The sequence below is a fragment of the Peromyscus eremicus genome, chromosome 2, assembly GCF_949786415.1.
Source record: "Peromyscus eremicus chromosome 2, PerEre_H2_v1, whole genome shotgun sequence".
Taxonomy (NCBI): domain Eukaryota; kingdom Metazoa; phylum Chordata; class Mammalia; order Rodentia; family Cricetidae; genus Peromyscus; species Peromyscus eremicus.
The window spans coordinates 137,341,893-137,367,350 of record NC_081417.1 but is presented as its reverse complement, the minus strand read 5'-3'; the positions used below and the strand labels follow the sequence as shown (position 1 = coordinate 137,367,350).

At 44.8% G+C, this 25,458-nt stretch overlaps 1 protein-coding gene across 3 annotated transcripts in view; it reads left to right on the top strand.

The window, feature by feature from the left end:
• The first annotated feature begins 8,106 nt into the window (after positions 1-8,106).
• Thrap3 (thyroid hormone receptor associated protein 3) overlaps positions 8,107-25,458 on the top strand; it is a 40,018-nt gene continuing 22,666 nt past the window's right edge. For 2 of the 3 annotated variants that reach the window (XM_059254959.1, XM_059254957.1), the window contains exons 1-2: positions 8,190-8,303; positions 24,771-24,938. In XM_059254959.1, coding sequence (XP_059110942.1) covers positions 24,802-24,938 — 137 coding nt within the window. In that variant the 5' untranslated portion in view covers positions 8,190-8,303; positions 24,771-24,801. The other variant, XM_059254958.1, reaches the window with a different exon arrangement.

The window sequence follows — 25,458 nt, the reverse complement described above, 5'->3', positions numbered from 1 at the left end:
GGCTTCATTTATTTTTGAGACAAGGTCTTACTATACAGTCCTGGCTGGCCTGGAAATCACTATGTAGGTCAGGTTAACCTCAAACCTGCCTTAACCCTCCTACCTCAGTTTCTTTTTCTTTTTCTTTTTTTTTTTTTTCCGTTTTTTTGGGACAGGGTTTCTCTGTGTAGCCCTGGCTGTCCTGGAACTCTCTGTAGACCAGGCTGGCCTTGAACTCACAGATCCCCCTGCCTCTGCCTCCTGAGTGTTAAGATTTAAAGGTGTGGGCTACCACCACCTGGCTGGAAAGTCCTTCTTAAAAAAATTACTTTTAAACTTTATTTTTAAAAAGTTGACCCTTTTTTTCTCTGAGCATCTCACATAAGGCAGAGTCATTTGGGAAGAGGAAACCTCCACTGGAAAAAGTCCCCAGTAGATTGTCCTGTGGTACATGGCTGATTGATGTGGGAGGGCCCAGCTCACTGAGGGTAACGCTGCCCCTGCTCAAGTTGTCTGGGAGTTATCAGAAAGCAGGATGAGAGAGCCACTGGGAGCAAGTCAGTCAGCAGCACCCCTCCATGGCTGTGCTTCAGTTCCTGCCTCCTGATCTCTGTACTGCTTGAGTATGATGTTGACTTCCCTCACTGAAGAAGGGTAACAGGAGTTGTAAGCGGAAACAAACCCTTTCCTCCCCAAGTTTGGTTGTGGTGTTTTATCACAGCAATAGAAACCGCAAGACACTAGCCCATGGCACTTGTTGAAGAAATGAATGGAGCTGGGTAACAAAGTGCAACCTTGTAATCCCAACACTCAGGAGGTGGTCAGGAGAATTCCTTCTTTTTTTTTTTTTTTTTTTTTTGAGACAAGGTTTCTCTGTGTAGTTTTGGTGCGCGTCCTAGGCCTTGCTCTGTAGACCAGGCTGGCCTCAAACTCAGAGATCTGCCTGGCTCTGCCTCCTGGAGTGCTTGGGATTAAAGGTGAGCGCCACCACCACCTGGCGGTCGGGTAAATTCTACTTCCAGGTCAGCCTGGACTACATAGTAAGACTGTATTTTTATTTTATTTTAAGACAGGGTCTTTTGTAGCCCAGGCTCCTCAAACTCACTTTGTAGCTGAGGATGACCTTGAGTTTCTTCTGATCTCCCTGCCTCTAACTCTACCTCCCGAGTGTGTACCACCATGCTCAGGTTTATGAGATACTACACAGAGCTCTGTGCATGCTACCTAGGCACTCTACCAACTGAGCTACATCCCTAACCCTGAGATTCCACCTTTAAAGAAGAGGTGGGGCTAGTGAGAGGGCTCATTGGTTGAGTCCACTGGCTACTATTCCAGAGAACACAGTTGTAATTCCCAGTTCTAGGGAATCTCATTCTCTCTTGTGACATCCCCAGGCACTGCAAACCCATGGGGCTCAGACATACATACACGGTGGAGGCAAAAACACCCAAATACATAAAATAAACATAATTTAAAAAATTGAAGAGAAGGGTGGGTAGTGAGATGCCTTAGTGGGTAAAGGTGCTTTCTGAAAGGATGAACGGCGCTGGTGGGGGGGGGGCTGGTTAATGCGTGGAAAGGTCACCAGCCACAGCCATGACTACCAGAGTTACAGAGAGCTTTATTAGAAGGAAGGAGGGGATAGGAGAGAGGAGAGCCAGGCCTGGAGAGAGAAAAAGATGGCGGGAGCAGAGCAGAACAGGGAACAGAGAGAGAGAACAAAAGAGGGTAGGGGTCCACATCTGGCTTTTTAAGGCGCAGATTGTGACCACACTGTGCGTACGTAGCCACACCATGCGTATGTAGTCGCCAGCGCCCACTGATGACATAAGACACAAGACCCCAAGCTGCGCATGTGCATGAGTGAGGGCAGGATCTTAACATTCCAGACTTTTTTGCTTATTATAAAAAAGCAAGTGAATAGGAATAGAGGCGTCGTTTCTCCTGGAAAAACTGCTTCCAGCTGACTTGGTGGGGGTTGGTAGGGAAGGGGGCCTTCCAAGGTAGACAGGCGTCTTGGGATTGTGGGCTGTTCTGCTGCCCTGGTGCCATCCATCTCTCTTGGCTTGGCACTCTGGCCACTTTTGTGTCTGACAGGATGCTGGTGAGACAGAAAAAACCTGAAGTAGATCCAACTTGTCCAGATGGATTTAAGATGGTTTTTGGATCTTGGGAAAAATTTTGAACATGTTAAGAAGGAGCCATGAGAAAATTAGTGACCATATGTGGTGTTTAGTACTCTGCTTATATTGGTTAGTGTTAATGAGAGAGATAGAGAGATTGGAACGTGTTTTTAAGCTTTATTAGAGACAGATTATTTTAAGGCACCTGTTTCCTTTACTAGTTTAGAATCCAGGAGACACAAGTGATCAATTGTTGAGAGCATTTAACAGTAATAGATGGTTATATTAAAGTCTGTTTTTGTAGAGCCCAGACACTTTTGGGTCTGGGGGTGTAAATACCTTTTAGCCGTTACAGTTTCTTACTTGATGATCCCTGGACTCTAGTTCTGTGGCGATCCTGTAACCATTAGCTGAGCAGTTAATTAGGAGAGGGAACTTGGAAGAGAAAAGCTTGTGGTGCATGAGAACTTATCTTGGGAATTAGTGACAAGGCAGAGATTAGGGCCCTCCTGCACGAGGAGAAGCACTGCTGAGAGGTCTGGAGTGAGGCACATGGAGGGAGCAGTGAAATGAAAGCTCCTATCTTAGCTGGAAAATCTTTTCCCATTAAGTAACCCTGAAAGTACAACTAAATCTGGTGAGGTGGGTAAGGTTGTCCTTCCTACCCCAACAATAGGGAAATGAGGAGAGGTGAGACCCCAAAACTGAGTAAGTGGCTCTGGTGTCCAGAAGGAAAGAAACGGATTGCTTCCATGCTGCATTCTGGGTTCCCTGCAAGCGAGCCTGTGGCCAAGCCTAGGTCTGCTGGAGGTCTGTGTTTGTCCCCATGCCACTTGAGGCCTGGGTGCAGTCAGCTGAGTAGTTGTCTCTGTAGGTGGCACTTTCAACAAGGCTCAATTGATGGACTGGCAGGGCACACACTAGCCCTCGTGGCCATTTTTTGGGACCCAGAGGCTTTCGGGAGCCAGTTGGAGAGCGTGTGCCAGCACTTGGCAATTCTGTTCTTGGACTTTTTCATCTCTTCCCTGGCACACCTTAAATGCCACAGCTGAAACTTCTGCCTGTGGGGTCAGGAGTCTTTCTCTCCAGATGTTTAAGTTTTAGCCCTAATGTAAGGGAGACAAGAGATGGATTTTACTCCGTGTCTTGAATTTTTTTGATGTCTGCTGGCTTGGGGACAGCTTAAGGAAGACTTGCCAGGAGGCAGGCTATAAACTGATCTCTGGCTAAAGAGCCATCCTGATTACTGTAAACTTATTTGCATGGATCCTAGCCTGCTTTCAGACCTGTCTGTGCTTCTCAGGGCAGCTTGAGAATGAGTGGGAGGAGTTAAGGTGAGTTAAAGCCCGCCCAATTCTGGAGAGCAGAAAGCAGAAGTCAGATAGACAGAGGTGGTTGCACACGGCAGAGAAATAATCAGAGATGGAGAAGGAGAAGGGTTCAGAGCTTCTGTAGAAAGCTTGGGGATAAGGTAACTCTTTTCATTTGCCTGTTCACTAGCAGAAGTTAGATAATTCCCATGAAGCCATTATGCGGCCAAATTTACTGTCCCATGGCTGCAGGGCTGAGGGATAAAAATAAAAAATTAAAATAACTAATGGGATCCCAGGCTCCTATTTCAAGTATCCTTGAGAACAGGCAGTCTGTGAACTGGCATTAACAACACAAATTACCCAAACCGTTGTCACGATAAGGGTGAGGGCTGGGGCATACGTACCCAGAGGACCCTCCCAGGGGCCCAGACAGCATTCCTATATTTCGTCAGGATAGAATGTGTCGTGGTATGCAGCAGAGGACCCCCAGGGGGTCCGGTGCAAGGAATATAGCTCAGGCTGCAGTCTCGGGAAATGGCGGGGGACTCACCAATCTTGGTAGCACATGTGGTGGGGGGAGATGGCGGTGGTGGCAGCGGTGGCAGCTGGGCAAATGCGTAGCGTAGCGGGCAGTTGCAGGTCCTTGGTATAGGTTTCCAACAATGCTCAGCCCCAGATGCTGAGTGAGCAGAATCTCCTATCCGAGTCCACGGCACCAATGAAAGGATGAACAGCACCGGTGGTGGCACTGGTTACTGTGTGGAAAGGTCACCAGCCACAGCCATGACTACCAGAGTTACAGAGAGCTTTATTAGAAGGAAGGAGGGGATAGGAGAGAGGCGAGCCAGGCCTGGAGAGAGAGAGAAAGATGGCGGGAGCAAAGCAGAGTAGGAACAGAGAGAGACTAGAGAACAAAAAGAGGGTGGGGGTCCGTGTCTGGCTTTTTAAGGTGCAGATTGTGACCACATCATGCATACATAGTCACCAGCGCCCATTGATGATGTAAGACAAAAGACCCTGAACTGCACCTGCGCAGGAGTGAGGGCAGGATCCTAACACTTTCTGCCAAGTTGATGACCTGAGTTTGATCCCTAGAACCATGTGATGGAAGGAGAGCGCTGTGGAACAATCCTCTTCTACACTATGAATAGGTATTATTCTCATTGGTTAATAAAAAGCTGACAGGCCAGTAGCTGGGCAGGAAGTTAGGCAGGAAAACAACACTGAGAATGATGGGAAGGATGAGGATGGAGTCAGAAGAGATGCCAGCCAGCCCCCCAGGAAGCAAGACATACTAGAGGACAGGTAAAGCCATGAGCCACGTGCCAATACATAGATTAATAAAAATGGGTTAATTAAAATGTAAGAATTAGCTAGGAACAAGCCTAAGCTATCAGCCAAACATTTATAAGTAATATTAAATCTCTGTGTGGTAATTTGGAAACAGCTACCAGGATGGGGAGTGGGCGGTCAGGACAGGAAAACTCTGTCTATCGGAGAGAAGTGACTCTGACTTTCACAGGTTGTCCTGACCTCTAATGTGTGCTGTGGTATGGGTGCATTTGCTCCATATATAAATACATGTAAATAAAAGGAGTGCTAACTTTTTCTCTCCCTTGTGAGAAGCACAGAACCTAGTAAAGAATGCAGACTTAAGAGCTGTGTGGTGGCCCATGCCTTAAACTTGGCAGTTGGGAGGCAGATCTCTGAATTCAAAGCCAGCCTGGTCAACAGAGTGAGTTCCAGAACATTGGGGCTACACAGAGAAACCTTGTCTTGAAAAACAAAAACAAAACAACCACCAACCAACCAAAGAACGCAAACACACAAATGACTACATCAATTAGAAAATGCTATATTGGGGGGAAGGAGAGCTCAGTAACAGACAGTTTGACATTCCTGTAGGAAACCAGGGTGCATGATGGCTCCCAAACATTTAGAAGTGAGTTGAATGGCTCAAAGGACGCAGTGATGTAAAGGCCACATGAACTTACTGGGTCAGTGGAGGAGAGAGGGGACTTGATGGAACTGACTGGCTGAGAAGAAAGGGTAAGAACTGGACCCATGGGATAGTCTCTGGGCCAGAGAAGAGGCAGATGGCACTCATTCAGTTCACCACTATGTTTGCAGTATTTTGCCCTAGTCATGGCATGTAGTGGACATCCAGAAAACCTGTGAACTGGAAATTAAATTGAAACTGAGTGTCTCAAGAGGTATTACATAGTATGCTGCTCAAAGGAAATACTCCAGGAGGAGGAGAATGTGAGTTCAGTGGAAAAATACTGCTGAGAACAGAGAGCTTCGGGGTTGACTTGCACTTGACAACATTTCTCTCATGACAAGCAGATTACACATGTATATTTTGTCTCCTGTGACCTGGTGTGTGCAAAAATCCATCGAAACTCATCTCTGTTCTCAAAGAGTTCACAGTCTGGTGGGGGACAAAAACAAGCTTTAGTAATTATAGGTGATAGGAATTCCACCACGCCTCCATGATCTCGCATGCCCTGGTGGGACACTTAGTCATTTCAGGGTCACACATCCTACATAACCCATGTGCTGCATGGTCATGTAAATTGCATGCAGTGTGACCACATGATCTATGCGCATGTGTTGAGTAGCCATGTGAGCCCATGTGCGCATGCACGGTGTAGTCTTTAAAAGGCAGATCCCATGTTCTCTCCTTCTCCTTTTCATGTGTCTTTCCAGCAGGTCTGATCGCATCCTGTTCCTTTTCTCCTTTTGTTAATAAAACTCTTGTTAGTGGGTTTTGTTGTGTTCCATGACTTTTCCTCATAGGGTAAGAGTGCCGCTAAAACCAACATTTGGTGCCTAGAGAGATAACTGGTCAGCTGACTGCCCTGGTGCACCTCGTGGCATGGGGACATCAGAAAAAGACCTCCGGCAGACCTCCTAGGCTTGGCCACGGGCTCACAGGGAATCCAGGATGCAGCATGGGGTGATCCGTTTCCTTCCTGTTGGACACTGAGCCACTTACTCAGTCCTGAGGGAGTTTTGGGATCCCACCTCTCCTTCTGGTTTCCCTATTGTCGGGGTAAGGGAACAGCCTTACTCATCTTGCTAGACCCCACCACTTATTCAGGGGTACCTAATGGGAAGAGATTTTCCAGCTAAGGTAGGAGCTTTCATTTCATTTGCTCCCTCCATGTGCCTCACTCCAGACAGGTCAGCAGTGCTTCTCCTACTCATGCACAGTGACAAAGACAGGATCCTGCTCTCTCTCAAGTTCCAGAGGACATCAGGATCCACTGCCTTGTCCCAATTCCAGAAAAATGAGGTCTCACCCCACAAGCTTTTCTCTTCCTGGTTCCTTCTTCTAATTAACTACTCAGCTAACTGTTACAGGATCACCATAGAGCTGGAGTCCAAGGACCATCAAGTATATACCCGCTCATCCACCACCACCTTTTATAAAAATAAACAGTATGCAGAGATTGGAGTAGCTAGTAAATGCACTACAGAAAAGGTGACATTTGAACTCTTACATGTACAGTGTTCACTAGGGCAGCAACTGCAGAGGAAACCAGCCTGCTGTAAAACCCAGATCAAATTGGTAGGCATGATTATGAGAAACAGAGCTTGGTGGCTCACATCTGAGATCTCAGAAATCAGGAAGCTGAGATAGGAAAGGCTGCCTCAGGTTTAGTGATTTCTAAGATAGATTGGGATATAGAAGAAGATTCTAAAAATAAAAGTTAAAACGGGGTGGCACATGCCTTTAATCCCAGCACTCAGGAGGCAGAGGCAGGTGGATCTCGGAGATCAAGGCCAGCCTGGTCTACAGCGCAAGTTCCAGAACAGCCAAGGCTACACAAAGAAACCCTGTCTCGAAAAACAAAACAAAATAACCTGAGAGGTCTGTTTGAAACACATTCCAGGGTTTCACTTTCCAAGACATTTGTGGTTCAACAGGTACTAACACACTTCCTGGGCCCATGATCTTCCCTCTGGGCCAAACCAGGCGGTAGTTGCACATGCCTTTAATCCCAGCATTTGAAGCAGAAGCAGGCAGATCTGTTTTGAGTTCGAGGCCAGCCTGGTTTCCAGGGCTAGTTCCAGGACACCCGGGGCTACACGGAGAAACCCTGCCTTTAAAACAAAAAGAACCTCTCTGGGCTCACACTGTCATGAAACGGGATGGGAGGCGCCTGCTGGAGAGAGAGCGCTGTGCATCCGGGCTTCTGGGTCGTCCCCCCCCCCCCCCCCCCCAGGTCACACTATCAAAACAAAAACTCTTTTTCCATTTTCCGTTGTGCTTACGGGATTCCTGGTGCTCATTAAGTGCCTCCCAACAACTCTCTGAGTTGCAAATTACGAACCTCACTTTATATATAAACGATTTGCTCAAGGTCACAAAGCGGGAAGAGGGCATGGCGGAGAACGAAAAGCAAGCCGCGGGGTGGCCGCCAGCCTGGAGAAGTTCCGAGGACGCAGGAAGGCGGGCGAGTGGGTGGGGCTCAGGGCCTCCTTCAGCCTCCGGAGAAGCCTCTCCAAAATGGTGGGGGCGGTGGCGTCAGCTATGCCCCCGCCCCTTCCGTCCACCTCCCTCCCGCTTCCTCAGGCCACCCAGGCTGGGGGGGGGGAGGGGACGCAACGCAGCCGCCCACGTGACCGTCGATCAGCGGGCGCGTGACGCAAAGCGGCGGGCCCAACGTTCGCTTTGCTTTGTGGGAAATAGAGTTCGAGAGGCCGTCCGGTGAGTCAGGCGAGGTGAATCTAGGACTACATTTCCCAGAAGGTAGAGGACCGAGGCGGTAGCCGCCGTCGTCGGAGAGCGGGGACGCGGGGCGCGCTGTCGGGCGGGGGTGAGGTTCGGGCCGGTTGTGCCGTTGCGAGACTGCTGCTGTAGTCGCTTCGGCGGGTCCAGGTGAGTGGACGTAGCTGATGGGAGTTAGGACATCTGGACTGGTGTCTGCGTTTTTGGGTTTTTCTCTTTTCTCCGCGGCGGCTGGTCCCCGGCGAGGGTGAGGCCTAGCGTGCGGCGGCTCCCCCGCGCTCTGTTAGGGCCTGCTCCGAGCGGGCCTGCTGGCTCGACTCCTCCCCCTCCCCGCCCTTCATAGCTTCCCTCCGCTCCGGCCTAGTTCGCCAGGCCCCGGCCGTCTTCTCTCTGGAACAGCTCGCGAACTTCTTTGCACTCTGCGGGAGGGTCGCCTTCCACCAGCCCACCTTCCCCCTCCCCTGGTCGGACGAACCCCATTATTTGAGTTGTTTTTCCGGGAACTCTTAGGCGCCCTTCCCCCACCTAGTCTCGGTTGGCCCGATTCTGTCTTCTAGGGCGCATGTGGCCCTAGAATACACTAAATATTAATGTTTCCGTTTCTTGTTTGTTTTTCCCTCCCCTCCTGCCTTCTCTGGCCCAGAGGCGTAATCCAAATTTATTTCCTGTCGGAAAAAATATTGTTCCCACTTTTTTCCGTGGGTTGCGAGTGAGGCTGACTTGCATTCCAGTGGCAATTGGCTTGTGTCCTGCTTATGAGAAGCAGTTATGTTCCACACTTAAGCAGCTTTTCTCTATTTTCTTTGCCCTTCTGGATCTTAACGGGTGGAGCGTGGCGGCGGTAGTTGGCGGCAACACTGGTGGCCCAGAAGTTGGAAGCCATCAGTGTGAGTACAGTGTTAAGGGGGGGTGGGGGTGTTAAATCCCTTGAAGGAAAAACTGCTGGGAATATGGCAAGGCCGTAATAGGAGAGAGCCAATAAATTCGGCTTTACCAGCTTTTGATTTTAAATTTCAGTTTTCACTTCCAGGTACTTAAAGTTGTTCTTTCTTTTTCTAAAATGGCAGTGCACAGCTCTGGCAACGTTAGTGGGTTTTTGTAACATTCAGTGAGATTAACTGAAGAGCGCTTCATCTTTGTTACCCGTGTACAGTTTTCCTGAGTGGAAAGACATACTGCCATTTTTCAGACTTTTCCTAGTTTTGTTTGTGGAACTACTGTCTGTTGTAGTCGGTCCCAGTCGACAGCTGTACAACTCTGTTAAAGATGGCTGGTGCCTTGAAACTTGTGGAAAAACAAGGCTTAGTTCTTTGTTTGCAGACGTGTGTCCTGAACTTAAGTGACTGAACTTAGTACTTAAGTGACATAAAAGCGGGGGGGTGGGGGTGGGGGGGTGGGGGGTGCAGTGGTGGCACACGCCTTTAATCCCAGCACTCGGCAGGCAGAGCCAGGCTGATCTCAGTGAGTTCGAGGCCAACCTGGTCTACAGAGTTAGTTCCAGGACAGCCAGGAAGGAATATTACACAGAGAAACCCTGTCTTGAACCCCGCCCCCCCCCCAAAAAAAGCAACCATTTAGTTATGATCCCATTTTTTTTTTTCCAAATTTTGTTTTTGCCTGAGACAAGGTCCAGACTGACCTCTAAACTCTGTAAATAGTTGAAACTGGCCTTGAACTCTTGACCCTCCTCTACTTCAGTGCCAATTTTACAGACTTTTGCCACCATACCCAGCTTGGTTGTTTTGTTTTTCGAGACAGGGTTTCTCTGTGTAGCTTTGCGCCTTTCCTGGAACTCACTTGGTAGCCCAGGCTGGCCTCGAACTCACAGAGATCCGCCTGCCTCTGCCTCCCGAGTGCTGGGATTAAAGGCGTGCGCCACCACCGCCCAGCTGGTTGCTTTTTTAAGACAGGGTCTCTTTGTGTATCTCTGGCTGGCCTGGGACTGGAGAATATGCTAGCCTTCCTCTGCCTCCCAAATCACCCTGGCTTGATTACATCTGTAAAAAGAACTGCTTGAGGGTTACTACATGACTGAGTGTGCTGGTTCTTACCTTTAATTGTATCACTCCAAGACAAGTGGCAGGCAGATCTCTTAAGTTCCAGGCCAGCTAGAACTACATAGTGAAAACCTGTCTCAGAAAAGAGAGAGAGAAAGATACTTACTGAAAAATACCATTTCAATGCGTGGTGCACACCTTTAATCCCAGCACTCGGGAGGCAGAGCCAGGTGGATCTCTGTGAGGTCCAGGAAGGGCGCAAAAACTACACAGAGAAACCCTGTCTCGAGAAAGAAAAAAAAAAGAAAATACAATTTCTTTGTTTTTCAATTCTTTTGGCACCTATGAAGGATCTCCAGTTTTAGAAATAGATGGATAGATTGGCTTAGAGACTAGGTCTGGAATTAGTCTAGGTAGGGCCTTTCCTCCTGCCTCTGTCTCCTGAGTGTTAATGACTGCCAAGGTGAACAGTCACACTTTGTAAGACTGGTGTTTTAGTCTGCAGGCTTAAGTACAATTCAACTTGAGTGGGTTCTGGTGATTATTAGTGCTTCAGTCTCTTTCTTTAGTATCAAATATGGACACTTGGGGTTAGTCAGTGAAGTTATGGATCGCAGTCAGTGGTGAGAGAGATTTCTTAAGTACTCAGTCCCAGTGTTGTCCTCAGTGCTAAAGAAGGAAAAGCTATGGAGAGCTGGTCTTGGTGGCACACCTCTAATCCATCACTTGAAAGGCAGAGGCAGGTGGATCTCTGAGTTCAGTGCTAGCCTAGTCTACTTAGTGAGTTCCAGGACAGCTGAGCCTGTGTAAAGACTCTCCAAAAAAAAAAATAAATAAATAAAAGTAAGTATGGATTATGAAAAGTGATCTACTTTGTATTGGTTAATTTTTGGGAGAAAATCTTGGCGTGTGTCCAAGATTAGCACAAAGGAGGGATTAGACTGCCTGGGGGAGCACAGGCTAAAGTTTATTTTATGTTTGGGTTTTTCCCCCCTTTGCTTTGAGACAGGGTCTCTGTATTCTAGGCTGTTCTGATGATGTTTCAAGGACATCAGCCATCGTACCTGTCTTTTATGTAATTTAGAATGGGTAGATTTTTAAAATGTTTACCCTGTTTCTTTTGAGAATTATGACATCATGAATTGAAGGAAATGTAATTAATGCTATTAGGTCAAATACTAGATTTTGGTGATTTGCCTCATAAACATCTAGAGTCAGTGAAGTACTTGACTATGAGTGGGAGAATGATTCAACAAGAGTGCCTGGAAGCTGGCCCATTTCCAGCCTCTGTGTTTAGGCCCTGCAAATACAGTACAGGAAGCCAGGATACCAGTTCAAGGCCTGCCAGGCAGCTGTTCCCCCGCGCCCCCACCCCGTGGGGGGGGCACGCATGGGTTTTGTTTTCGAGACAGGGTTTCTCTTTGTTGTTTTGGTGCCCATCCTGGATCTTGCTCTGTAAACCAGGCTGGCCTGGAACTCACAGAGATCCGCCTGGCTCTGCCTTCCGGGTGCTGGGATTAAAGGCGTGCCCTGCTCAGGCAACTGTTTTGAGGACAGTAGAAGACAATGTGAGCGGGTAAATTACAAATTGAGAAAAGGGCATGGAGGTATTAAGCAGAGTATCTTTCCTGTAGACATTAAGAAAGACCTACTAACTGTGATCAGAGTGGGTTTTTGTGTGTGTGGTTTTGTTTTTGAGACAGAATCTCACTGTGTGTCTTTGGCCTGAAATTTGATGTATAGAACAGGCTGCCTTGAATGCAGAGATCCACCTGTCTCTGCCTCTTCTTCCTGAGTGCTGGGACCATGTGTGGACCATGCCTGGCCAGAGGTTTTTTTGAGGGAAGTAAGGAACCAGTTTTGTGGGGTATTGGAGATAGAGTACTCAGGTGGAAGGAATAACAGGTGTGCAACAGGAATGGATCCCTCCCTTCCTCCCTCCTTCTTCCTTCCTTTCCCTCCCTCCCTCCCTCCCTCCCTCCCTCCCTCCCTCCCTCCCTTCCTTCCTTTCTTTCTCCTTTCTAAGAAAGCCAAGTGTGGCTGACAGGCATGACTGTTTAAGGTGAGTTAGAGGTCTGGTAGGTTGGTGAAGGGATTTTTCACTAGTACAAATGAAGACAGGAAAGACTTGTGACTTTGGTTGGGGGAGGTACATATGTTGGATGACTTTTGCAGAGCTTGGAAACACTATAGGGGGTGTAATGAATAGGCTAGTGTAGGCAAGAGATGGTCCTGGAGATGTAGAATGATAGAGGTTTACAAAGAAGCTTAGAGTTTGGGGATTAGCTTCCTGCTCTCTAGTCAGGACAGTATTACCGTATGATTCAGAGAGTTCAAGAGGCTCAGGATCTCTGTAATTGTGCAGTGTGCACATTTTAAAAAAGTCTCTGTTAGATCCATATAAATGTCAAAAAAAAGTTTAGCTGCATAACTAAGGCAGTAGGATTGTGAATTCAAGGTGTGCCTGGATACCTCCATCTCAAAGGAAAAAGTTGGGTATGGTGGCTCATGCTTTTAATCCCAACTCTCAAGAGACTGAAGCAGGCCTATATCTATGAGTTTGATGCCAGTGTGGTCTACATAGGGAGAGTTCCATGTCAGGCAGATAGACACTGTCTGGAAAAAAAAGGGGGGGGGATAGAATAGGGATAGAGCACAGTGGCAGAATACTAACCTGTTACATGCAAGCCCCTGGGTTCAGTCCTTGGTACCACAAAAAATAGTTTAAGAACCATTGCTCTAGGGAAGAAGGGAGGGAGACTGGAAAGGATCATAGAGCGGATTGGAATGATCAGAGTTTATTGTATGTATGTATGAAAAGTCATAATGAGCTGGTGGTGGTGATGCTCGACTTTAATCCCAGCACTCAGGTGGGAGAGGCAGGTGGATCTTTGCGAGTTTGAGACCAGCCTGGTCTACAGAGCCGGTTCTAGGACAGCCAGGGCTGTTACACACAGAAACCCTGTCTTGAAAAACTTAAAGAACACTTTTTTTTTTTTTTTTAAATTAAAAGTTTGGTAGTGTAGGGTATATCTGCCTTAACTACCACTGGAATATTCATATCTGTCTTGTTATGGTGGTGGTTGAAAATGTAAGACTAAATCCGGTTTGCAGATTGATTTTGTTTGGTTCACACAGAGTTAAAATTTGAATTAGTTGTCAGCATTTAAAAATGGATATATGGGGCTGGAGAGATGGCTAAGCAGTTAAGAGTACTGACGCTCTTCCCAAGGACCCAGGTTCAATTCCCAGCATCCACGTGGTAGCTCACAGCTGTCTGTAATTCCAAGATCTGACACCCTCACACAAATGTGCATGCAAGCAAAAACCAATGCAAATGAAATAAAAATAAATACATTATTTAAAAAAAAATATAAATGTAAATCTTCTGACTGCTTTTAAAAAATTAGTTCTGGCAAGCTGCGGATCTGTTTTACAGCAGCTATCTCTTGTGATTGAGACATTTCTTTTCCCGATTGCCACGGACCTTAGCACTCACCAGAGCCTTACTTCTTTTTTCTTTTGGTTTTTCGAGACAGGGTTTCTCTGTGTAGTTTTGGTGCCTGTCCTAGATCTCCCTCTGTAGACCAGGCTGGCCTCGAACTCACAGAGATCCGCCTGGCTCTACTTACCGAGTGCTGAGATTAAATGCGTATGCCACCGCCACCCGGCTCTTTGGGTTTTATTTAGGCTTTTTTTTTTTTCCCCTTCAAAATTTTGTTTAACTGATTCCCCCCCCCCCTTTTATTGAAAATATTTTTTTCCTCACATAATATATCCTGATTATGGCTTTTTGAGACAGCGTCTCTACATAGTCCTGGCTGTCCTGGAACTCACTCTGTAGACCAGGCTGGCCTGCTTGTAGAGATCCACCTGCCTCTGCATCCTGAGTGCCAGGATTAAAGGTGTGCATCATTGTGGCTGGCCTGATAAGGAAGGGAGAAGGGGGAGGGACCCCTAAAACATGGAAATACTTTGCTTTGGAACTGAAGCCCCAGGAGTTTTAAAAGGCAGTGCCTTTAAAAAGACATTGATCTGTCCACTGCCCTTGCCTTTTTCATCTGGCTTAAGTTCAGAGTCTCCATTTTGTTCTGCCTGGTTTACTTCGTAGCATCTGAAATGTTGTAACTGCATAGCTTAATCTGCCTCAGAGGACAGAAGGCCAAGCAGAAGGGAAAGGCTAAGTACAAGAGTTTGGGCTGGTTGTCTGAGGTGTAAGAGTTAACCAGAGTTTGCCACGTGTGGTGTCTGCTCTACTAGTTCCAGTGGCTTCCTAAGCCGAGGCAGGAGGATCACATACATGTTCAAGGCTATCTGGGCTCCGTAGCAAGTCTGAAGTAAGTCCTGGTAGCATAGCAAGACTGCCTCCAAAAAAAGATGAGGGGGTTCTGGGGTGTAGGGAGCCTACCTAGCATGCAGGAGCTCTAGGTTCAGTTTCCAGTACTGCCAGAAAAAATTCCAGAGTTTATTTTTTATTTTTTTTGCAGGACTTAGGTTTGAGCCTTATGTATGTTAGGCAGACACCATGGAGCTGTATCTTCAACCATATGTATTTTTAAAGCTTTATTATTATTATTATTATTATTATTATTATTATTATTACTATTTTTTCTGGAGCTGAGGACTGAACCCAGGGCCTTGCGCTTACTAGGCAAGCACTCTACCACTGAGCTAAATCCCCAACCCCTAAAACTTTATTTCTATGTATGCGAGTATTTTGTCTGTATGTATGTGTTTGTGTGCACCCTATGCATTTCTGGTGCCCTTGAGGCACCATGTCCTTACCAGACCCTCTGGAACTGCAGTTAGAGATGGGTTGTAAGCCACCTTGTGGGTGCTGGGAATTGAACTTGCAAGAGCAGCAAGTACTCTTAACTTCTGAACCATTTCTCCAAACAGTCCTGCAAAATTTGTATATTTGTTTTGATGATTGAGGACAATTTTATTAGGGTTTTTTTTTTTTTTTTTTTTTTTTTTTTCTTTTGAGACAGTCTCACTTTAGCTCTGACTGGCCTCCAGTTGACAGATCTACCTGCCTCTGCTGGGATTAAAGGTGTGTATACCACACGCCATGCTCTTTATTAATATGAGGGAATCAACTCTGCAGGCAAGCTATAAGTCTTGGCAGCTGCCCAAAGGAAGAGGATGGTGAAGGGGAAAAGGGAAAAAATGTCATTTGTAGGCAGCCATGGCAGAAGGGGTCGTTAGTTTCTAAGAAAGAGTGAGAGAGTCTGTGTAGAAAGATTGTCTGAGAGAGAGTGTGTAGAAAGATTGTCTAAGGTTTGAACAAAAAGTGAGTTAGCGCGGTTCAGAAAAGTGGGCAAGGCCAAGCAGAGCTGTGTGGTGGTGATTCCATAAGGGACTGCCCAGAAGAATTTTATTTTTAAAATTAATACACATCTGTGAAATATATTACTTTACATTTAGTAATTCTTTTTCTGTGTGTGTGTGTGTGTGTGTGTGTGTGTGTGTGTGTGTGTGTGTGGTTAATGGTTAATACCTGGCTTCCCTCTATTTTATTGGGAAGGTAGGGTTAATAGAGAATTGATGGAGTGGTTCACTGAGATGAGGGTGTCTCCTAAAATCACTCAGAAAGTTACATTGCCTGAAAGCCAGCATCATATTCAGGCCAAAAATAGTAAGACTGTGTAATAGTATCCTGGCTTCCAGACTTTGGGGGTCAGGAAAGAAAGAGAGATGCTTGCCACTGAACCTGATGACTAGAGTTTGATCTCCAAGCACATATGGTGAAAGGAGAGAACTGACGTCTGCAAGTTCTTCTCTGAGGTCAGAGCCTGTAGCTTAGTGGTAGTACACTTGTCTAGCATATACAAATCCCTCATCCTCGGGGTCACAACAAAAACAATACTTGCTTCCTAAGGGACAAAGGATGAGTACAGAAGTACAGAGATTGAATAGGAGATGATACAATTGAACCAGATAGTAGTATGCTTGAGATGTTACAAGCATAATACATAACGTAGTAGTAAATTAATGTAACAAAATACATTGAGACCAGAGATGGTAGCACGTATCTGTTAATCCCAGCATTTGGGAGGTGAATTAGGCAGGATCAAGGCTACACAGTTAGATTAGACCCTGTCTCAAAGAACCAAAATAAAAATAAATACACTTCAATGTTTTTCTTCTGAATCCCTGTGGTAAACTTGTAGGAAGAGGACTTATCTTTATTTTTTTTTATTTTTTATTTTTTTGGTTTTTCAAGACAGGGTTTCTCTGTGTAGCTTTGCGCCTTTCCTGGAACTCACTTGGTAGCCCAGGCTGGCCTCGAACTCACAGAGATCCGCCTGCTTCCACCTCCCGAGTGCTGGGATTAAAGGCGTGCGCCACCACCGCCCGGCGGACTTGATCTTTAAACCACACCAATGTGAGTCAGATGTGTTAAGTGTTCCTCTAATCCCAGCACCTGGAAGCTGAAGCCCTAAAACAAAACAGGAGTGTATAAAAAGATGTGAAACTGCCTGTCTTCTCTATTGCCGTGACAAAACACCATGACAAAGGCAACTTAAAAGAGTTTAATTTGGGGTTCACAGGTTCTAGAGGGCTAGGGTAAGGGTATATGATCATCATGGTGGGGAACATGGCAGCAAGCAAGCAGGCTTGGCACTGGAGCAGTAACCGAGAACTCATATTCAGATCCACAAGAGGAAGCAGAGAGACACAAACACACTGGGCATGGCCCAGGCTTCTAAAACCTCAAAGCTCACCCTTCAGCAAGGCCATATATTCCTAATCCTTCCTAAACAGTTCCACAAACTGGGGACCAAATATTCAAACTTGTGCCTATGGTGGCCATTCTCATTCAAACCACATTATCTTTCCTAATAGAGTTGTAAATAAGCTTTGTTATAAAACTCCACAGAAATGAATAGCTATGTATCAATAGTGGGGGAATGATTATGTGTTACAGAGACCATGACCTATTCAGTCTTTGGAATATTCCACTTCAGCCTCCCCAGTAGTTGGGACTCTGGGTTTGCACCACTAAGTCTGACTCTGATAATAATTTTAAGAAAATGAGTGAAGCTGGAGAAATGGCTCAGTGGTTAAGAGCACTTGCTGCTCTCCAGAGGACCAACAGTCAACCCAAATTTGGTTCCCAGCACCCATATTGGGCAAACTACTTGTAACTCCAGTTCTAGGGGATCCAACACCCTGTTCTGGCCTCTGTAGCACCCATGCATAAGTGTATGAACACACATGGTGGGGGGTGGTGAATTAATGTTAAAAACCGGTTACTATAACAATTGACTGCTTAGTTAATAATGAGGGCTGGAAGGACGCTATAAGCCATTAGTTAAGTTAGAAAAGCTCAAAGTTTTTCTAAGAAATGAGAAAATATTCCCAGTGGTCATGCATACTCATTTAACATGCATACTGAAATTGCTATCACTTTCTCTGAGGGACAAGAGAGGAGCCTCTGGGGTGAGTCAAAGATCTCTGAACTGCCAGCTCTGTTGTTCATTCTCTTTCCCTACTGATGAAACATTAATTGCATAGATCATCATGGGCTTAATAGCCCCTTTGTATTGAGTAAATTCTCAAGAGAAAACATAACAAGTTGCTTACACTGGGGATTTTGTAGGGGGAAAGTTTTTTTTTTTTTTTTTTTTTGTTTGGTTTTTGGTTTTTCGAGACAGGGTTTCTCTGTGTAGTTTTGGTGCCTGTCCTGGATCTCGCTCTGTAGACCAGGCTGGCTTTGAAATCACAGAGATCCTCCTGGCTCTGCCTCCTGAATGCTGGGATTAAAGACATGAGCCACCACTGCCGGGCGCGGAAAAGTTTTAAATGAATGGCCCCTCAACTTGCTGTTGAGTTTCTGACCCCCAACAGCATCAAAGACTGCTTGTTTGTTTGTTTATCAAGACTGAGGTTTCTCTGTGTAGTACTGACTGTCCAGGAACTTGCTCTGTAGACCAGGCTGGCCTCAAACTCAGAGATCTGCCTGCTTCTGCCTCCCGAGTGCTGGGATTAAAGGTGTGTGTGCCACCACCACCGCCTGGCATCAAAGACCTGTCTTAATAATGCAGGTTTTTTTCTCCTAGTGTATTGCTTCAGTGTAGCACTGGCCAGTTTAGCCAATAAAAGAACACAGCAGTTACTTTGTATGAGAAGATATCCAATCACCTATTACTTAAACAGAAGTAAATCACAATAAAAATAAAATTTGTGAAATCTGAGGAAGTTTCTAAATATGCCCTCTGGCCATCCAAAAGCTAAACATAATTTAAGATATATTGTGTTGTCTTTGTAGTTAAGAACTTACTGAAGCCAGGCTGTGGTGATGCACACCTTTAATCCCAGCACTCGGGAGGCAGAGGCAGGTGGATCTCTGTGTGAGTTCGAGGCTAGCCTGGTCTACAGAGTGAGTTCCAGGACAGGCTCCAAAGCTACACAGAGAAACCCTGTCTCGGGGAAAACAAACAAACAAACAAACTTACTAGCAACTCTTAATCATCTGTAGCTCCAGTTTCAGGAGATCTAATGGCATCTGAGGGCATCAGGCATGCATTTGATGCATAAACATACAGGCAAAATAAACTTTAAAAAATGTACTATGTGCCAGACACTTTGTGTGCAGGTAAATTTTTTTATTTAAATTGATTTTGTTTTGTTTTTGAGACAAGGTCTCAACATAGCCCAGCTTTTCCTAGTCTAACTTGTATCATACCCTGACTTTGACATCCAAATCTTCCTGCCTTAACCTCCCAGTATTAGAATTTACAAGTACATGTTACCACAACTGGCTTTATGGGTACTTTAATTCTCTTGGTCTTCCTGTGCAGTGAAGACATATAGAGTCCAGCTAATGATTCACAGAGGCCCCTACCCACCCACCCCCTTTTTTCCTGCCAAAGCTTTTGTTTAGTCAAGACCATGTTATAAAGTGACTCTCTGGGACTCTATCCATTTGGATTGATCATTAAATTTTTTTTCTCTTTTTCTTTCTCCTCCTCTCTTTCTATGTATGGGTATTTGCCTAAATGTATGTATGTGTGTACACCACTTAAGTACCTGTTGCCTTCCCTCAAAGGCCAGAAGTTATTGGATCCTCTGGAATTAGAGTTACAGATGGTTGTAAGATGCCATGTGGGTGCTGAGAATCAAATCTGGAACCTCTGGAAGAAGTGCCCTGAATTGCTAAGACATCTTACCAGCCAGTGATTATCCATTTTAGATTAATTAGTTTTAGCCCATTTCTTCCCTTAATGCTAACCTTTATGTCTATTTTGAAATAACAGGAAACACTTTCTTAAAAGGTTTTTTTTTTTTTTTTTTTAAACCAGAAAATTGGGCTGGAGAGATAGCTTAGTGGTTAAGAGCACTGGCTGCTCTTCCAGAGGATCCAGGTTCAATTCCCAGCACCCACATGGCAGTTCACAATTGTCTATATTTCCAGTTCCAGAGGATCCAACACCCTCACACAGAAATACATGTAGGCAAAGCACCAGTGCACATAAAATAAATCAAAAAATCATAAAACCAACAGAAACAAACTCCCAGAAAATTGTGGATAGTACAGAGTTACTGGATTTGCTGTGGCTATTGTAACAAAATGTGATTTAAACAGCATTGTTGTTAGTGTCTGATAGTTCTGTAGGCCAGCAGTTCAAAATCATGGTATTGGCAGGTCATTGCTTCATTCTGAGAGCCACAAGGGAATGATTTATTCTTTTCTTGGTTTATGGGTGGTCATTCTTCTCCCTGTGTCTCACATTTCCCTTCTGCATCTTTCTCTCCAAATTCTGTTTATGAAGATGGAGTTATATTCCTCAGTAATATCTCTGTCCCCTAATGAGGACGCATTCTAGGGTGCTGGAGACTGAGAACTTCTTCATTTGGAATTGGGAGGGTGAGTGGACCACAGTGTTACTGGAATGTTTTCTCTGTACCTTGGGCCTGGTTTTCTGCTATAGTTAACATCTTTCGTATCAGTATGCTATGTCACAATGAGCTTATTGGTGTGATCCTTAACAGCAAGAAGACTTAAAAAGAAGTGATGCAATTTGAAAGAGATCTCTGGTGTTTTTTATCACTGTTCACCAAAACAAACCAGAAATTTCCAAAAACAATTTTCTACAGGGACAGGGAACTTGTCAGTTTCATTTTCTGTATTTACAAACACAAGGCATGCATAGGGCAGAAATTGTTCAGTGAGTCTGATAGAGTGATGAGAAGAATGTTTAGGTGTATTTTATTTTATATGATGTGTCTGTGTCTGTGCGTGGGCATGTGTACCTGAGTACAGGTATCCTTGGAGGTCAGAGGCATTGGATCCTCTGGAACTGTAAAGTTTGAGATGTCCAGTGTGGGTGCTGGGAATTGAACCCAGGTCCTCTGAAAGAGCAGTATGCTCTCTTAATGGATGTGCTTTCTCTTTCCCCTATAATTTAGGTTTTGTTTATCTGTTTGTTTTGGAGACAGTCTTAATATATACAGCTTTGGCTGGCCTGGAGCCAGATATGTAGACCAGCTGGCATTGAACTCACAGAGATCTGCCTGCCTCTGCTTCCTGAGTGCTGGGTTGAAAGGCATGCAACACCATTCTCAGCATAGTTTTTAGTGTGGTTTTTTGTTTTTTGAGATAGTCTCTCTGTAGCCCAGGCTGATCTCAAACTTGTCCAACCTTCCTGCCTTGATCTTGGAAATACTGAGATAACAGGACTGGGCATTAGACCATATTTTGCTATACTATATTTTTGGTTGTACTAGGCATTGAACCTATGGATATTGGACAAGAACTCTATTACTGAGCTAAATCCCCAACCCCAAGAATTCTTATCATTGAGCAATACAGTATCTCCAGTTTTTTTCTGTAGCTAAATAAGAAGCCTGAGTAGCATCTGTTGTCAGTGGATGGCTGATAGTTGGGCTTGAGCTCACATTCCCCATCCATTCACAGACTACTAGCCATCTGGTGGTCTTTGGAGATCGAGCTCTGTTAGAAGAGGTTGGCTTAAGTTGGAGACCAGAATAACCACAATGAATCACAGTTCTGTTAGAAAGGAATCGGCTACTCTTCTTAAATTTGAGATGCCAAAGTCTTGACTACCCCCTCCACCCCTGTTTTGGTTTTTCGAGACAGGATTTCTCTGTGTAGCCCTGGCTGTCCTGGAACTCACCATGTAGACCAGGCTGGCCTCGAACTCAGAGATCCACCTGTTCTGCCTCCTCCCTTCTTTTTTTGTTATGTAGTTTAGCATGGATTTTCTGAGACTAGTTACTTGATGTTCTAGTTTGTCATATGAAGAGATACTAAGGCTAGAAAAGGAAGAACAGACTGACTTGAGATTGAACCACAGTGAAAAATAACTTGGTTCAATGACAGTATTGTGACAGGTTTTAATTGTTTACTTGTTTCAGACAAAGTTTCATCCTGTAACCCATGCTGGCCTGGAACTTGGCTATGCAGAGCCCAGGTTGCCTTTAAACTTGACTTCTTCATTCTTTCCAAGTGGTGAGGTTTATAGGCAGGTACTTCTATGTCTGGTAGATGGTCATCATCCATACCCTGCCCCCCCCCCCAGGGTTTCTTTGTGTAGCCCTGGCTGTCCTAACTTATTCTGTAAACCTCCAACTCACAGACATCATCTGCCTGGGATTAAAGGCTAGTGCCACCACTGCACAACAATCTTTTTTTAAATTGAGGTTTGTGTGGAAATAAGTTCTTTTGAGACAAGATCTTGTGTATATGTGTAGCCTGGGCTGGATTGTAGTGTAGATTGGTCTGGGACTTCAGAAGAATTGTCAGGTGTTCACTGTGCATATTTGTATTTTCAGTATTTGGGCAGATGCAGGGACTTCAAGTAAATAAAATAATTGGTACTGTTATTTTGTGGAATGTAGTTTTTTTGAACTGAGGAAATGGCTTTGGAAGTTGTTGGCTACAAATAAAGCAGTGAAGAAGAAGTGCCCTTTCTTTCCTCTGCTGCCCTTCCCTGGTCTTTTCCAGGTTTCTTCCCTGTTCTGCGGAGAGAATGGTGTCCCTGTTAACTGTTGGATGTACTTCGTCCTGTAGTTCTTCGTTTTACTTTGAGATTTTGTCTATGTAGTTAAGATTCTGAGGCTGGCCTCAAACACAGAATCCTGTTGCCTTTAGCCTTATAGGAGCTAACTTGAGCATTCTTTAACTGTGCCCTGTGTTAGACTATTTTAAATATTTATATTTGTATCCATTGGTTATTTGAAAGCAGATCTTAACCAAATTGTATAAAGTTCAAAATTTAAGAAATAGCTATTCGTTTAATCCCAGCACTTGTCAGGAGACAAAGCAGGGAGGTCTTGAGGCAAGCTTGGTCTAGATAGTGAATTCCAGGCCAGCCAGGGCCACGTAGTAAGACCCTATCTCAAAAACAAAAAAAGTATTTCAATACTTAGTTTCTGAGTAATTTTGTTTTTATAACATGCAGATTAAAACAAATCTTTTTAAGTTGTTTCAGCAGTAAAGTCACCAGAAGAATGACTCCTACCCTTAGGAAAATGTTTGATGCAGGTGGAAATACTTTCTATACATTGTAAGACCTTTGAATTAAAATTGTTTACTGATTTTAGTACAGAGTACATGTGAGCCATTTAATAGCAGAAGTGTCAGAAAGAGGTCTGTAACTTGCTTCTTGAATATAGGTGGGATTCAGAGTCTCTGAAAGTGTTCCCTAGAGGTATGGCAGCTGCTCTTAATGTTGTTTCCCCTCTCTCCCCTCTTCCTTTTACTCTGGAGAGTACAGTCTCAGGAGAAAGGAAGAAAATAGTAAACATGTTTAAAATTTCACCTGAGCTCTGCTTTCCTACTCCAACTACCCTGAGGCGAATAGCACAAACAGGGCATGCTGTTTTAACTTCATAACTGGTGTGTCGTGTTACCCTCCTTTTTCTTTTCATTCCCTCCCTTCATTTTTTAAGATGGGGTCTAGTGTTTTTTAGGTTTGCCCTGAACAGGCCATGTGGTGTGACCTTTGTTTGACTTCTGATCCTCTTGCCTGTCTCCTTAGTACTGGGATGACAAGTATACACCACCATACTCAAGTTTTACGTGGTTTGGAGATTGAACCCAGGAGCTGCCACTTTACCAACTGAACTGTGTATAGCCTCAGGCATGTCTTCAGTTATCTCGCTAGTTTGACAAGAATGTCTATGTACTGCCTTGAGTGTGGCCATTGAAAGTTCCCTTCTCTCTCCTTATTTCTGATATGCCAGGTCATACGATTTGATTGTGTTGATACTAAATGTCTCAGGGAGGGGTTGGAGAAATGGCTCAGTGACTAAGAGCACTATTGTTTTTGCAAAAGATTCCAGTTTGGTTCCCTGAACCCACATGGTGCCTTTTCACAGCCATCCATAACTCTAATTCCTGGTTTCAAGGCACCTGACACCCTTTGCTGACTTATTGGGTATCAGGAATACACCTTGTGCACATATAGACATGTATACAAAGCACTCAAGCGCATTCAGTAAATCATAAAAATATACTGGAGGCCAGGAGGATGCTCACTGGGAAAAGTGTTTGCTGTGCAGGTTTAGCAACCTAAGATTGGTTCCCAGAACCTATATAAAAACTAGACAAGTTATTTTTTATGTTTTTGATTGACACATTGTCTTTTCCCTTTTTTTGGCAGGGAGGCGGGAGAACACGGGGTCTTGTTTGCAGCCCTGGCTAGCCTAGAGCTCACTATGTAGACCAGGCTGGCATCAAATTCAGAGATCTGTCTCTGCTTCCTGAGTGTAGTGATTAAAGATGTGTACTAGCACACTTGGCCTTGAGACTGCTTACTCAGTATGACTCCTAAAGAATATAGTGGTGGTGGTGGTGGTACACATCATTAATCTTACCACTTGGGAGGCAGAGGCAAGTAGATGTTTTTAGTTCGGGTCCAGCCTGGTCTACAGAGCTAGTTCTAGGACAGGACAGCCAAGGCTATACAACGAAACCCTGTCTCGAAGAACAAAAAAAAATATATATATATATATGGAGACTAGAAAATCAGTGAATCTGGGGAGACAGCTGAGTTGGTGAAAGACTTACCATGGAAGTGTAAGGCCTTGAGTTCTAAAATCTAGTCTTGGGCTAGAGAGATGGCTCAGTGACTGAGAGCTTGTGCTATGGTAAGGCACCTGAGTTCAATTCCCAGTACCTTCATTGGGCAACTCACAACAGTCTACTGTAACTTGTAACTCTGGGGGATTTGACATCCTTTTCTGGACTACACAGACAAACAGGGTACACGTGGTTGTGAGCCATAATGTGGTAGGAACTGAACTAAGGTCCTCTGCTAGAGCAATAGTACTCATCTGTCTCTGTGGTCCCAAATCTAAAACTACAAAGTAGAAGAGAGTAAGGTTGTTTTGGTTTTTGAGTTCAGGTCTTGTTATGATGCTCTGGCTGTAACTACATAGACCACTCTATCCTTTTGCCTCTCCCCCCAAGTGCTAGGATTACTGGTGTTCATGAACATTCCTAGCTAAGGGTTAGTTTTTAGAATAATTTTGTTGTGGTCTGCGTCCCGTCGTCCGTCTTCCACCCCCCACCCCACCCCCTTTAGAGAAGTTGGGATTTGCAGACTCATGTATTTGTTTGAATGTACCCTCTTCCCTCTTATATTAGGTGTTACTGAACAGCGACCCTCTCTTCCAAGATGTCAAAAACAAACAAATCCAAGTCTGGGTCTCGATCTTCTCGCTCAAGATCTGCATCCAGATCTCGGTCTCGATCGTTTTCCAAGTCTCGGTCCAGAAGCCGATCTGTCTCCCGTTCGAGGAAGCGCAGGCTGAGGTAAGGGGGTGTGGTTTTGTATGTTGAAATGATTGTGTTATTTTGGGTATTGAAGGACTTTGGTCACTGCTTTTCCTGTCACATGGCAGTTAGGGTTTTCATTGTCAGGCTCTTTGCTTAATTCCTGTTCTTTGACAGTGCGTACTTCTATTCACTTTAGAAGAAAGCATTTCATTTGTGTCTAAACTCCTTGCTTGAAATCATCATATATTTGGTTATCTTTACTAATGTGATTTTGAAGGCTTAAACCATACTTATTTATCAGCAATGAAAGGACAACTAAGGATTAATAGTATTAATATCATTGCATTGGGGAGAAACCATAATCCACTAAACTCAGTTAACTTTTAGAATTTACCAGAGATCACGGGTATAGATTTAATGTGCTGGTCACTAACAGGTTGCATTTATTTAACAAAACAGATCTTAAAGTAAAAGTCAGTGTTAAAAACACCAACAGTTTTCTTTTGCTAAATGGGAAAATAAATTTAGCTTTCAAACCTTCAATAAACATCTCCAT